At 34.3% G+C, this 13,005-nt stretch overlaps 1 protein-coding gene across 2 annotated transcripts; it reads right to left on the reverse strand.

Annotated features, from left to right (window-relative positions):
- Positions 1-270: 270 nt before the first annotated feature.
- On the reverse strand, positions 271-10,101 carry LOC128216982 (uncharacterized). 2 transcript variants are annotated; one of them, XM_052923752.1, is made up of 6 exons: positions 9,967-10,101; positions 6,870-8,381; positions 6,413-6,546; positions 5,773-5,946; positions 4,393-4,578; positions 271-3,125 (listed from the first exon to the last, which is right to left on the reverse strand). In XM_052923752.1, the coding sequence occupies exons 2-6, from the start codon at positions 8,372-8,374 to the stop codon at positions 3,046-3,048; spliced, it is 2,079 nt and encodes a 692-aa protein (XP_052779712.1). In that variant the 5' UTR covers positions 8,375-8,381; positions 9,967-10,101; the 3' UTR covers positions 271-3,045. The 2 variants fall into 2 exon arrangements, with proteins under 2 accessions (XP_052779712.1, XP_052779711.1); XM_052923751.1 differs by having other exon boundaries at positions 6,870-8,391; positions 9,967-10,093.
- Between the last annotated feature and the right edge of the window lie 2,904 nt (positions 10,102-13,005).

The following is a 13,005-nucleotide window of genomic DNA, read 5'->3' on the forward strand; positions in this document are numbered from 1 at the left end:
GGGCATATGCTCTTATATTCGTATACTAATTTTCAGACAGTAACTCGAAAATTCGTTCATAGTCACGTTCCACCTTAAGCGGTCACAGTATTCCACTCTTTCAAAATTCGCAATTGATAGTAATACAGAATGCATCACCAAATACGTGTGCGAATTTGGTCTGCTGTACAGGCTAACCTTTTTTTTCGAGTATCGTGCGTTAGCATTTCTAAATAACAATATATATTGTTATAAACGGAACATTTCTTTCAGTATATTAAACAAATAACATCTAGTAAGCTTATGATTTATTGTATTTACATGTCTAAATATAACACTACAACACATCTTAGAAAAGGTAAATATAAACAGGAACTCTAACCATAGGACATAAAATACAAACATGTATTTATAAATGTCATATTTAGTAAAATGTGGCTTCGGTCATGGTCAGTGCAAATAAAAGTGGTTAATCATTTGACATACAAACTGTTTACAATATTTTATACACATACATGTAGGATATGTCACGAGTTGTCATATATTTAAAATTCAATAAAAGATTTGAGGGATTGATGTCATTATCGGGGTATGAACGAAGTGGGGCTGGTTTAAGTGTGTGCAGTCCGAAACTGCAGTTGGGCTGGTATAAGTGTGTGCTTTGATGCGTACTTTATCCAGCCCAATGCTTTCATTTCCCTGATAATGACATCAATCACGCAATTCATTAGTGATATTTACAACAGTAGTTCATTATTTCATTCAAGAATTGTTTAAAAAAACACTTCAAGGAAACCTTACAGAAATTTTTATTAACAATTCTGTACATAGAACGTCCCGATAACAAAATACCATTTTTTCAATTTACATGTAAATGATTTGCTATCCGAACATATCCAAAGATGTTGCGTTCATTGGAAAATATTCGCAATTGCAGAAAGGCAGTTCATTTAAGGAATGAATGTTAAGGTGAAAATGTTACAAAATATCCTCCGCGAGTCCTTCGTTAGGACTTATTGAATAACAACAGCTATTGTAAAACTAAATAGAATACAAACATCTTTTACACTGTTAAAAAAGGAACACCAAAGAATATGTTAAAATAAATAACACAATGTTTTGACATCGGGCTACTGGTTTCTGAGAGAAGATTTTCAAAATTGTCCGTAAAGACATATAGTGAAAAGTAGCCCAAACCCCTGGCGGCCATTCTTTTTACCAAACAACAAGGGATGAAGACAATCGATATATGGTAACCTAAGGAACATTTCTGTGCAATTATTTAAAAAACGGGCCAGCATATTCTGAGAAGACGAATTATTCATTTAAGTTGCAATGGCAACAAGAGTTCTGCATGGAAACACTTTTATTGAAGGAATCTGGAAGAGAACCACCAAAGGAACATTGCTGTGAAGTTTGGTTGAAATTGTCGCAGTGGTTAAGGAGGAGAAGTTGTTTGAAGGAAAATGATGACAGCGGACGTCGACGGACGACGGACAATTACCTTATCATTATAACTCACGCTGAGCTCTTTATGCTCAAGTAGTAAGCTAAATACGTATCATTTTGTAATAGATATTCATTATCATTTTCAACATTTGTAACACCACATAGTTAAAATCAATGTATCCAATGTTTGCCATGAAAGGCAGTGTCCAAGAAATAACATGTTACAGATCTGATACGGGAATAGGCAGTCTAGCAGCTGCTTGTAAAATTGTTTTTTGTCGTTTACAGTACAATTTGTACAAAAAACAATCAAACAAAAACAATGCAGATAATTAGTTGCTGAGCGGAAAATGATTAGATCAGTCGGTATTGTGCATAACTTAATAGGCATGTTTAAAATAATATAATTAAATTGTAAAACATAAACCAATTCCACATTATTTCTTTATTTCTTGAGGAGTCTGTAAAATTATGACGTATTGGATATCAGTTGATATGACTCGTCGCGAAACAAGACGCAATATCAGTCAGAGATGGTGTAACATTTTCTTTGTATATAGATAATGCCTAAGCGTCCAGAATGTAAGTAATAACACACAATAAACCGGCAAATATTTTCATTTGCTTTGAAGAGCTAGGAAGCACAAGCACTTCTGCGAAAAGCAGTGTTTTCAAGAACTACAACATTTTATTCTATTTGTATACTTTAAATTTTCAACACGCAGTTCAGCTGATCCAATGCTATATAAACTCACCATCTCCGACTTTGGTCTTTCATCAGACAAAGAACTACTCTAATAATATACACTACTAAGTGGACCTATTTTTAGTACATGTATTACTTCGAAAACGTTCGCAAACATCGTAAAAACAACAATAAATGAGTTTCTAAAAAATGTCTTTATCATCTACATTAAGCATTATATATCTTTTCTCCGACAACACACGTATGATATCCGTTTCAGCGATAATTAAAGTAGAGATCGGCGTATCGGAAACGTTTTATCCTTGATCTACGTCATTTCCGGTCAGAGGGGCAACCCTTTTGCGCAATTTGGCGATTAATTGAAAGGGTGTTTATACAAAATGAGCGCAAAGACGGAGCTTCCTATAGGCCACCGCCTACACTTTCTTTCCGAAAAGTAAAAAAAAAATGCCAAAATATAAATTAAGGTTCTGGGTCCATATTACAGAAGCATCTTACGAAATTTTTAACTTAAGTTTCAAGTTTGGAGTTGATATATTTCTTTGAAAAGCTAATCTTTAAAATGGAGTTTTCATCTTTGAAAACTTAAATGTCCATATTAACTTAAATGTCCATACATGTATTTTAATTACAAAATATGCACTAAGCATAACACTTTCTTCCAGTGAAATGAATCAGATAAGGAAATTAAAGGAAAAGGTAAAATATAAACTTAAGATGCTTCTATAATTTGGCCCCGGAAGTAATATTTAAGGAAATTGATGTAATTAAAGGTAGGAAATATACTGCGCGAAAAACGCACCATAAACATAAAACATATTCCAGGTGGCATACATCCAATCCACATCGAAATCGGCCTATACAGCATTTTAAGCTCAACTACGCCGCCTCCTGACTTCGCGGAAAATGATTTAGACGATCAACAAGAAGCAAAGAACTCCGAGAAAAATCATAACTCCTTCAGGACGTCCAGGGAGTGATGAACTCGTTGCTGAAATAAACGTTACATCATTCTATAATCATGAAATAAAACAAAAATCCGTCTGACAAAAGAAAAAGAAATCATTATGTGACCGCTACTTTTTGTCTCTAAAGCTGCACTCTCACAGGCTGGAAATATCTTTGAAAATTGTGAAGGGATTGGTATATAAACTCAGATATAGATATATGCAATGAAAGAACATACAGTGCACACGAGCTATAATCATGCATGCATATTTGTTAGTTACCTCCCTTTTTCCTGATCCTTTTCAAAAGTGTGTACTTATCCGAGCCATATCTTGGGAAACACTAAATATATTAAAATGAAAATGAAATCAAAGGAAGTTACTTTAAATACCATAGTCCCGTCCTGCTATGTTTTTAGTTATCTCCCCTAAACTTCCCCTGTCTGATGGTTTTGAAAGTCGGAGTTTTTCCCCACCATATCTTGGATATTTGTGATTTTCAATTGCTACTTTTTATTCTGTTTATATAAATTCACTTTGATTGAATTTGTCAAGCCCGCCCATATCGTTGTGTTATGTTTTTCGAACTTGTATATAATAATGCTACAACCATTTGCATTCAACCAGCTTAGGGTCTTATGTAATGCTTCAAGCGGCAAGAGAATTATTTCATTGCCCATTGACGTTTTAAAACACTCAGCCATTAAATTACAAAAACAGTTTTTTGCAACATGCAATAATGATGAAAATGTGCACTTTAAACAGTTATGGTTATTTTTTCTTGTGAGGTTTATTTAATTTTTGAATCTATAACAAAAGGGACAAAAGGGAATAAATGGATTGGGCTTCAAGTTACAACAACATTCGTTTGAGCCAAAAAAGAAATTTGCAAGCCCCTGAACGTCTTTTCGTAATCAATAAAACCCTAAGTGATGCGGTAGAATATAACTTTGGTTAAATGTATGTATACTTTTAAATTTAAAAACCTGTCACATTTTAGCAAAATGAAGTTATAATCGAAACGACGTCATTGAAAAGGAGTACGTTTTCGTTCCTTTTAACAGAGAAATAAATTCAATAAATTCACTGTTTACACTAAGTAGATTAGAATTAATCCACGTTTTTCATTTAACAGCCGAAAAATAAATACGTATATGCACCTTTGTACAAAAACACCTCACACATTCACATGTTCTGATTTTCATAAAGATATCGACAACATTAGCAGCATATATCAATACAACAAGGGCTTCTCAAACTTGTGCCCGTTTGAAAAATCGCCCGCTTACTGTAAAAATAAGTATATCTCACCATCATCCGATATTCCATCGTCAAGAAAGTTGCCACATCTCGGAAATCCTACAGGTGTTGCTGGATGCGACCCTGGTCCGGAATTGATAACCATGGCCATTCCATTAGTGTTGTGGAGGTCGATGTGACAATGGAGGAACCACATACCAGGGTTGTTTGTTACTATGCGGACAACAACATAACCGCCTAAAGAAAAGGTAAAATTAATGGCGTTTATTATGCAATAATGAATATTTTTAGCGTTCGTGAGGGCGCAGTCCGAAGTTCATATCATTATTATCATAAAATAAATACGCCTTCCTGGAGATCCGTTTGTTTCTAGAGGCTAAGCCTTGAAAGTTATTGGATGTTTAAGCTTTAAGACTGTCTGTTTCTGATTCTGCGCCTAACAAAAACTGCATTAATCTTCCACGGCAAACATTTAAGGTTTTTGTTATGTACCAATGCTACGTGCACAAGCTGTCGTTAAGAAATAGATGCAATATCCTCATAATGATTTAGCTAAAATAAGTCCAAAAAGGGTTTATTTTGACTAAAACAGTGTTTCAATTTCCTATTTTCACTTTTTAGCTTATACATTCAGTAAACATTTAGTTAAGGCCTCAAAAACATAAAAAAATGTATTAAAACCCGAGAGGGGCTTACATGGCGGGCATCCGGGTAGGTGTTATTATATAACGATAACAGTGATATCGTCCTACTTACCAGGTCAAAATATCCTTCGAAAATACAAAAATACCCCAAATATCCGCCATTTTGTACCGAAGTAAACATGACCCTCACTAAATATTCCGCAGAAATAATTTACTTCGAGTCCCCCTGTATATTATCATGTTAAGTAGATTATCTGTAGACCATTACATTTTACACCGCTAATGAGTTGGAATATTGGCAGTGCATGGTTGACCTACTGCGAATAGCATTCGCAAGACTAATAACAACACCCAAAATCTTCCTTAAGCTGCAGATGTTATACATTCGACAATTGATTTCATGTGAATTCAGACCGATAAAAGTCTTTTCTGAATGAAATGCATGTGCCTGAAATTTACATTATGTGCTCAATCAATGGCAAACACACAATTAGAATTTATTTAATTGCTTTTCACTTTTCCACAAAGGAAATAAGTATTAAAGAAATCAGATGAATATTACTGATTAATTTGTTTCTCTTGAACCAAATATTAAAACTATTTTAATAAGGCAGCCACATTTTTAATTTAACACAATGAGTTGTTATATGGTCGTATGATTTGGGATGAAAAATAATACCTGACAGACTTTTCCACTAACCGAAATTCACGACAAACTCAATCTGAATAAACATAATCCATCAAATATGCTCTTATTGTATCGGTGAAAATATAGCAATTATCTTACCGGTCGGCACGACAATGGTATCCTTTTGGGGAGGATCGTTACTAAGGCCAGGAATGTTTCCACCTATCCAAGAAGAATCGGTCCATCGCATATCCGTGCAAAAATTGTTCAGATCTGTACACATGATGTCTGTAGTGTCGTTTATGAGACGCCCGTTCGTTTCATCGTATGCACCTGTAGAGAACACATTTTTTTATTGTTCGTTGCTAATGACCATTTTGCTGAATAGGTTGAAATGTCGACTCAATTACTTTAACGGAAGAAGGCATATTATGATGTACTCCAAGAAGTGTATGATGGACATTAATTTTACGATTTCCTATAAATTATAGTGATTTGTCAGTTAAATATAAAATTGAAATTTGAGTTTGATATTTAAGCCCTCTTTCTTCCAAATCAAATTTAGGCTCGCACATGTCTTTTCAGGCATATTACGAAAAGAAAACAAATGTTTGTTTCAGTGTAAGATCGTAGTATATTACACCTCTACGCCACTCGTGAAATATACTATGATCTTACACTTAAACAATAAATTATCCTCTATTAAACCTTGAGATATGAGAGTCAGTTAATCAATCATATGGCAAAACTAACGATAGCAGCTTTTTGTTAATCTATAGATAAATCAAAAGGTGCTTACCGAACCCCATTTTCATTACAAAGAAAGTGTGGCCATGCAAATGAACAGGATGGGACCAACCCGATCCAGTGCCAAGGTTAGTAAAGATCAGCTGAATGACCTTGTTCTTTGGTAGGTCAACAATATATGTGCACCTAGGAAAATAAATATGTATGTGTCAATTGCTGATTTATTAACTTAAATACTATTAATTTTGTGAATACATGTTTTAATCAGTTGTCTTTAGGAAAAAAAAACAAATCTAGTTATATCAGTCAGTTAAGTTTAGTTGTCATTTAACCGAAAAAAATGGAATGCTTGAAAATTACATTTTTAATTATGAGATGGTCATTTGGAAATTTTAGACGGAGGTTATAAATTATTGCGAACATTATTTAAAGCTCACACTCTGTTATAATCTCTATAGTATATATGTAAAACTATTTGTGAATGAAATTCCAAGTACTATGAAACTTACTTGCAAATGTCATTGGTACAGTCATTTTCGCCGCATTTTGTCTTCAGTGAACCAGGCTGTGTTAAAACTGGTGATACAGGGGACACAAATTCGCGACCATTTACTGACCCTGGTGTATAGCTCTTCCCGGGAAAACCAAAGTTGAAGAAGTATTCTTCGTCAATGTTCATAATAATAGAAGAATCTCTGTTTGGCTCTGTGTTGGTTACGTTGTTAAAGTTTAGACAGTTTTGAAAATTTGTACCCGGACTTCCGTATGGACAATTAAAAACAGCGCATTTTGCACCAACACTGCACACCTCCGTCTGGTCGTTCTCGGGGTTATCGTTGCGTGTTCCCTCAAAATCCTCAATTTCAATTACTGCTTCAGCCGCATGGTAGCTATTGTGGCTATCACGAGTTTCAATAGTTTCTGCAATCAACAGGTATTCTTTTCTTGAAGCACTGCTAAAACTAAACGTGAAATCGTACCGTTCACCCGGATGTACAATTATTGACTGAACTTCTATTGGCTTAAGGTTATAGCAGTCTGATGTCCTGAGTGAAAGAGTTTGTCCTTGTATGAACACTCTCATTGGATATAGTGTTTGAGCGCCAATAATTCTGTACCTAAACTTTTGTTCTTTTCGAACAATAAACCTTTCAAGGGGCGCTCCGTTGTGTGAATATTTTGTCGGCCAATACCTTCCTTTACCATTTACAAGACCAGAGTGAAATGCAAACCTGGTAAATTCAGCATTGTCTACTGAAAACGTTGGAGGGAGCACGTTTCCTACGCTGTCAAACTGTTCGGTTATCATTCGTTGATACGCTGTTTCCGAATCCATGTCATGATTCCAGTCTTGCAGAGTTATGATTATATCTCCAAAGAATTGATCAGCACTTTGGGGTATTCTTATAACAATAGGCCCATACAGGCCCATGCTTCTCTGGTCTCCTATATGAGCGTGATAATAACTTGTTCCAGGAGGGCTTGCTCTGATCTTGTACACAAATGTTTGTCCGGGAAGAATGGGGCATTGCGAGACGAAAGCTACTCCATCCATCGATGGCCGTCCGACTTGATGGAGACCATGGAAATGAATCGTTACACTGTCCGTATGGAATCGGTTAACAACAGTTATCTCTATTTCTTGATTCTCATACGCATCAATCAGCGGGCCAGGAAACTTTCCGTTGATTCCAATAACTAGTCTTGAACCTTCTCCGTCAGCTGTAATCACTTGTTCAGCCTGACTGGAATTCAGGATGTAATGGTTTGCCTTTAAACGCAGTTGTCCTTCAAACGGTTCAACAAGGTATGTCTTACCATCCTCCTGGTATATCATGGTCAAAAGGTGTTCAACTTCAAAATTGCAGCGACAAGGGTTAGCATTGTAGTCACAAATACAATCAATGCCGCGAACTGGGGCTGGTAAGATAACGGGGCGTTCGTCAACTTGTGCGTAGCAAAAGGGTAATGCTGCTGTTATTATTAGCAGAATCCATAGCTGTGTTGGATTCATTATTTTCCTGCAAAATACTTTTAAAAGAATGTAAATATGTAACAATTTGCATAATAGTGACTACCGTACAAATTAACTATAAACCTGATTATTTTTTAAACTATTACAAATCGAGGGATTGGTGCAACTCTTTCTTTTTTAGTATCCAACGGTATTGCACTTAGCTCTTGAGACGAAGAGAAAGAAAATCAAAACCTTTAATTGTTTCAACGTATATTCGACTGGCTTAAGCTGCATATTGAATTTTACCATGAATGTTTCAAATACCTCTTTTTTATTCTAAAATGGAAGCATTTCCTCTTAAGAATCAAAAAAGCTACAATTCATCATTCTCCAAATAGCTGAAAGTCGTGTTTTAAGTTTAATTTAGAAAGTTCCGAAAGCCATGTTTAAATCGAAGTTACGAAAGTATAGGGTCACTTTAAATCCATGTCAAAGAAAAATCAAGTTTCAATTAACAATTTTGGCACGTATATAACACATGCATTTTTGTCACATTTTAAGAGGCTACCAAAATTGAACAAAATCCTAATAACATTTAGTTTGCAAAGCACTTTGTACATTAATATTTCGATTATATGAGTCCTTTTCAAGCTCTTCATGGTTATATTGTTGAGGAACATCTATTTTTAATGCAAAAAAGCTGGTCTTCGTAAGCCTATTTAACTCGCATATACATCGAAACATAAGTCATTCTTATGGGTATTGTCTTACTTATTGTGCAGGATTGGATCTAAAACAGTTTGCATGTCATAAATACTTATCTGTAAAATTCCAATAAATTATAATGAGATGTATTCAAAGAGATAGATAAAACCATAGATTGTCGTAGACATTGATTTTGCAATGCGTTATATTGAATTCAACCCGCAGAAGTTTAGATAATAGATTTTCTGAAAATCATGATGGGTTAGACAATATATTTAGATTAAATAATTGCTCAACGTTTCGAATGCGGGTATATCGACAAAATGGTTTAAAGGTGTAATAGGATGCTATTATCCAAGCATAATTAAGAGCATGTTTAGTGAAAATTAATCACGGCAACGTAATACTTGACAACATTTCCTTTATTCTTTCGAAAAAAAACCCAAATAGGATGAAATTATTCTCAATACAAGTTTTATTTGAACTTAAAACTAGATTTTTCATAAAACCAATCAATCCTCATATTTACATTTTTCCATGTTTAATTTTAAAACATAAAAACAACATAACCTTTAAATCTTAAGTTTTAGGAAACTGCATCTGTTATTGAGAGTCAGTGTCTGTATAAAGAAAATACGGATATCCGAAATGACGTTTATCATTGATCAAACGACGTCGCGCATGTCCAAGAAGACCGCAACAATGAAGTTAAAATGACGACATAGCGCCGAGCGATTCATGTAAAATGAGGTTTCTGAATATATATTTTGAGAAAGTGTAATCCAGAAGACAACATCATTGTACTTGAGCTATGATCTTTTTGTGTTTCTATACAAAATTAACTTTTTACAATTCGGAATCATGCAATATTATTTTAAGTTTGTTCATCTAGAAACTGGTAAACCCAAAAAGTCTAAGATGAAACAATAAAATGGAACACCTACCGATAAATCCAACGAGGTAAATTCCTGATATAATTATGTTAACGTGTGCTTGCATGAGTGTGAATGCTAGATTTAGACAAAACTTTGCAACGGAACAAATGCGGCAACCTCTGTGCAAACAGTTTTGCACACCCGACTGGTTACTTCGTTGAAACAAAGGCATCCGGGTTACTCGTTGTCGATATAATATACTAGCCCATTAAGTCGTAAATATTGCGGTTTGTGAATTAATAAACCTTAACTTTAACGAATGTTTACTTTAGGCATCCGTATTAAGCATGTCATCGTAATAAGATTACATGTTGATGCCTGCCTGATGACCCTATAAAATAATATATCATTAAATTGGAATCGCTTTTTTGACAAGTTGGTTAACAACAGTGAGTTTGAAAGTCAGCTGAGAAACTAAAGTTATCACAAAGAAAATACTTTTTCTGAATTTCTTTTTGTATATATGCACTTGAATGGTGATATTATTTTTTTACATAATAAACTTAAAATAAAACAGTTTCGAGCAGTATCATTTTAAGTGTGTTCATATGCGAACTGTTTAAACATAAAACAAAAAAATTGAACACCTACTGGTATGTCCAACAAATGTAATTTTAATGGGTGCCTGACAGTTTAAAACAACTGAAATATAGCAAAATAATTTCTTCTTTCTCTTCTCTAATAAAGTCATTGCAGTTTGTATTTTGCGTTTTATTTAGATTATATTTAGCGCAATATCCATGGTTTGGAATTGCTGCCATAAAAATATTGTTTGTTTAAGATCTCGGCTTAAATGCATTTCTATTACAGGCTGATGTAGCAGAGTCTACTTAGAACAAAAGCACTGCCGACACAAATATTATGAACATTATTTTGTTTGGCTGAATTACAGTAAATGGTAGAATGAGCAAGTGGAATTGAGACAAGGAGGTGGAAGAAGACTGCTAAGTTATTCCATTGAAGAAAAACCAAACCTTTCCGTATTTTATTAATTAAGTATGGCAAAACGTTTTACCAATAGGAAGCAGTCAATATGAAGTTAGATGAAATAGAAGTTAGATGGAAATGTCAATCTTCAATTTTATAAATTAACTACAATTTGTCTTCCTATACTCAAAGTTTTAGTGACAAAATCATACACAACGCGTACTCGGAGCTCTTGTTATTGTTCAGCTACGGTTGATACATTAGCTAAAATATTAAATACAATGTTCTTAAATAGTGTTTCTTTTTTAATAGTAAAATAATTTACGCGTCATAGGCCATAGGTCATAGGTCAAAAGTAATAAGCTACAGGTGTTGGCGATTGTCATAACAAGGTGTTATTGTATTTCTCTGAATTTAAAGATTAACCGACCCCCCTCCCCCCGTTATTTTGATTTTAGTTATAACCGTCTAATCACTACGATATACGCACTTGGCCATACATTTTTCAATGGAATCTTAAGAAGATAAGTGAAAATATTGTTTAAAGTGCTTTTCGACAATAAAGTGCATCTTTTTCATATGCTCTTCAGGTTTTAGACAAATGAGATGTATTGTAAAGCAATGTTTCATTGTTAAAACATGCATTTGCTTCAGTCATCACATGAAATGAAAATGCATTCAGGTTGCAAATAACCATTGCATTAGCATTTTCTATACCACAATCACGGCTATATATGTTTTGCTATTATCTATTTACATCAATGAATACTAATGTAAAATTAGAAGATAAGGTGCAAAGCACATCGGTATTACTATTGTTATGTAAGAAAAAGGCATTACATAAATACAGTACTTAATGGTAACAGTGATACTGACAAACGAGTGCTAACATAGTTATATATTTCGTTTTAAATCTTGGTCTTTTCTTGCCATAACACCATTTAGCTCTAAGAATAATCAGAATGCGGCATCAGCAGCTAGTGTAATTTGAAGGTCGTGCTTTAAAAGATAGGCCAACTCTTTGATTTTACCAAAGTTTCTCTTTGGAATAGAAGACATGTCCTTGCAACATCTAAAATTAAGCTATTTTATCGTTTTTAAAATCACAAACCATTCAGCTTCAAAACCTGTTGATATGAAAGGTAGTCTGAGGAAGTATTACCATGCTTTTATTCACGGTCATGTGTTATTAAAAACGATAATGCACTTAACAATGAGTCAGCGAATTGGTGTAATTTGCCTGATTCGGCAGATGCGCTGAAAAATGGCCGAGGTGCTCCGATTGTCGTTATGCATGCGTAGTATGACTGCAATGTGCATTATTTCCCTTACTTCTTTCCATCATGTCCTATTTTAAATGTATGCACTTGTTTTTTTTGTGATAAAATACTTTGATGTTTCAACAATAATTTTAAAGACTATACGTAACTTGTCCAGGTTTGTTGTTTGTTGTTGATTCTGTTTTTTCATGCTTCAAGATGATGCAAATGTGTATCGGAGATTATTATAATATTGTTTCTTTGTGTCCATGTTTCATTGAACCTTGTTACTTACCTTGATGCCCAAATGGGCCTTGGTCTTGTATACAACTGAAATCACTAGCGAAACCAGAGTTCTTTCTTGAGTGATTACTTCCAGACCCATCCCCCCAACCCCACCCCTGCCAACCCTTTAAATAAATTTCAGTTCTGAGGAAGGGGCGCAAGTCAATATTGTAGGCCCATAAGCTACGCTACCTGTAACGTCAAATACAGGATCTTCCCCTGTGAATTGAGAGATGTGTATTTTATATATACTGATGTTGTTCATTTTCATAGCACAAGTAAACATAAATTGATGTAAAGGCCACACCAAATTAATGTTTAGTTCCTCGGATTTTTGCCAAAACAAATTGGAGCGAGCGAGCGAGCGAATTTTTTTTTTATCAGTTTTCAGAAAAACCGAAGCGAGCGAAGAGCGAAAAAAATATATTTTCTTATTTTCTATATAAATAAGAAAGATGCTTCAAAATAATTGCCCTTAAACCAATTTTAATGCCATCTTGAACTGAACCTTTAATGGACATTGGGAAAATGTCGGAATACATACTATTTATTCATCCGTGTTTAGTACAAACATTAT

The sequence above is a fragment of the Mya arenaria genome, chromosome 14 (assembly GCF_026914265.1).
Source record: "Mya arenaria isolate MELC-2E11 chromosome 14, ASM2691426v1".
NCBI lineage: Eukaryota > Metazoa > Mollusca > Bivalvia > Myida > Myidae > Mya > Mya arenaria.

Coding starts and splice junctions, on each gene's coding strand:
- LOC128216982 (XM_052923751.1), bottom strand. CDS start 10,021: ATGCAAGCACACGTTAACATAATTATATCAGGAATTTACCTCGTTGGA. Junction 8,392..9,966: donor TTACCTCGTTGGATTTATCG/GTAGGTGTTCCA, acceptor TTCTTTTAAAAG/TATTTTGCAGGAAAATAATG. Junction 6,547..6,869: donor TGTACCAATGACATTTGCAA/GTAAGTTTCATA, acceptor TTATTTTCCTAG/GTGCACATATATTGTTGACC.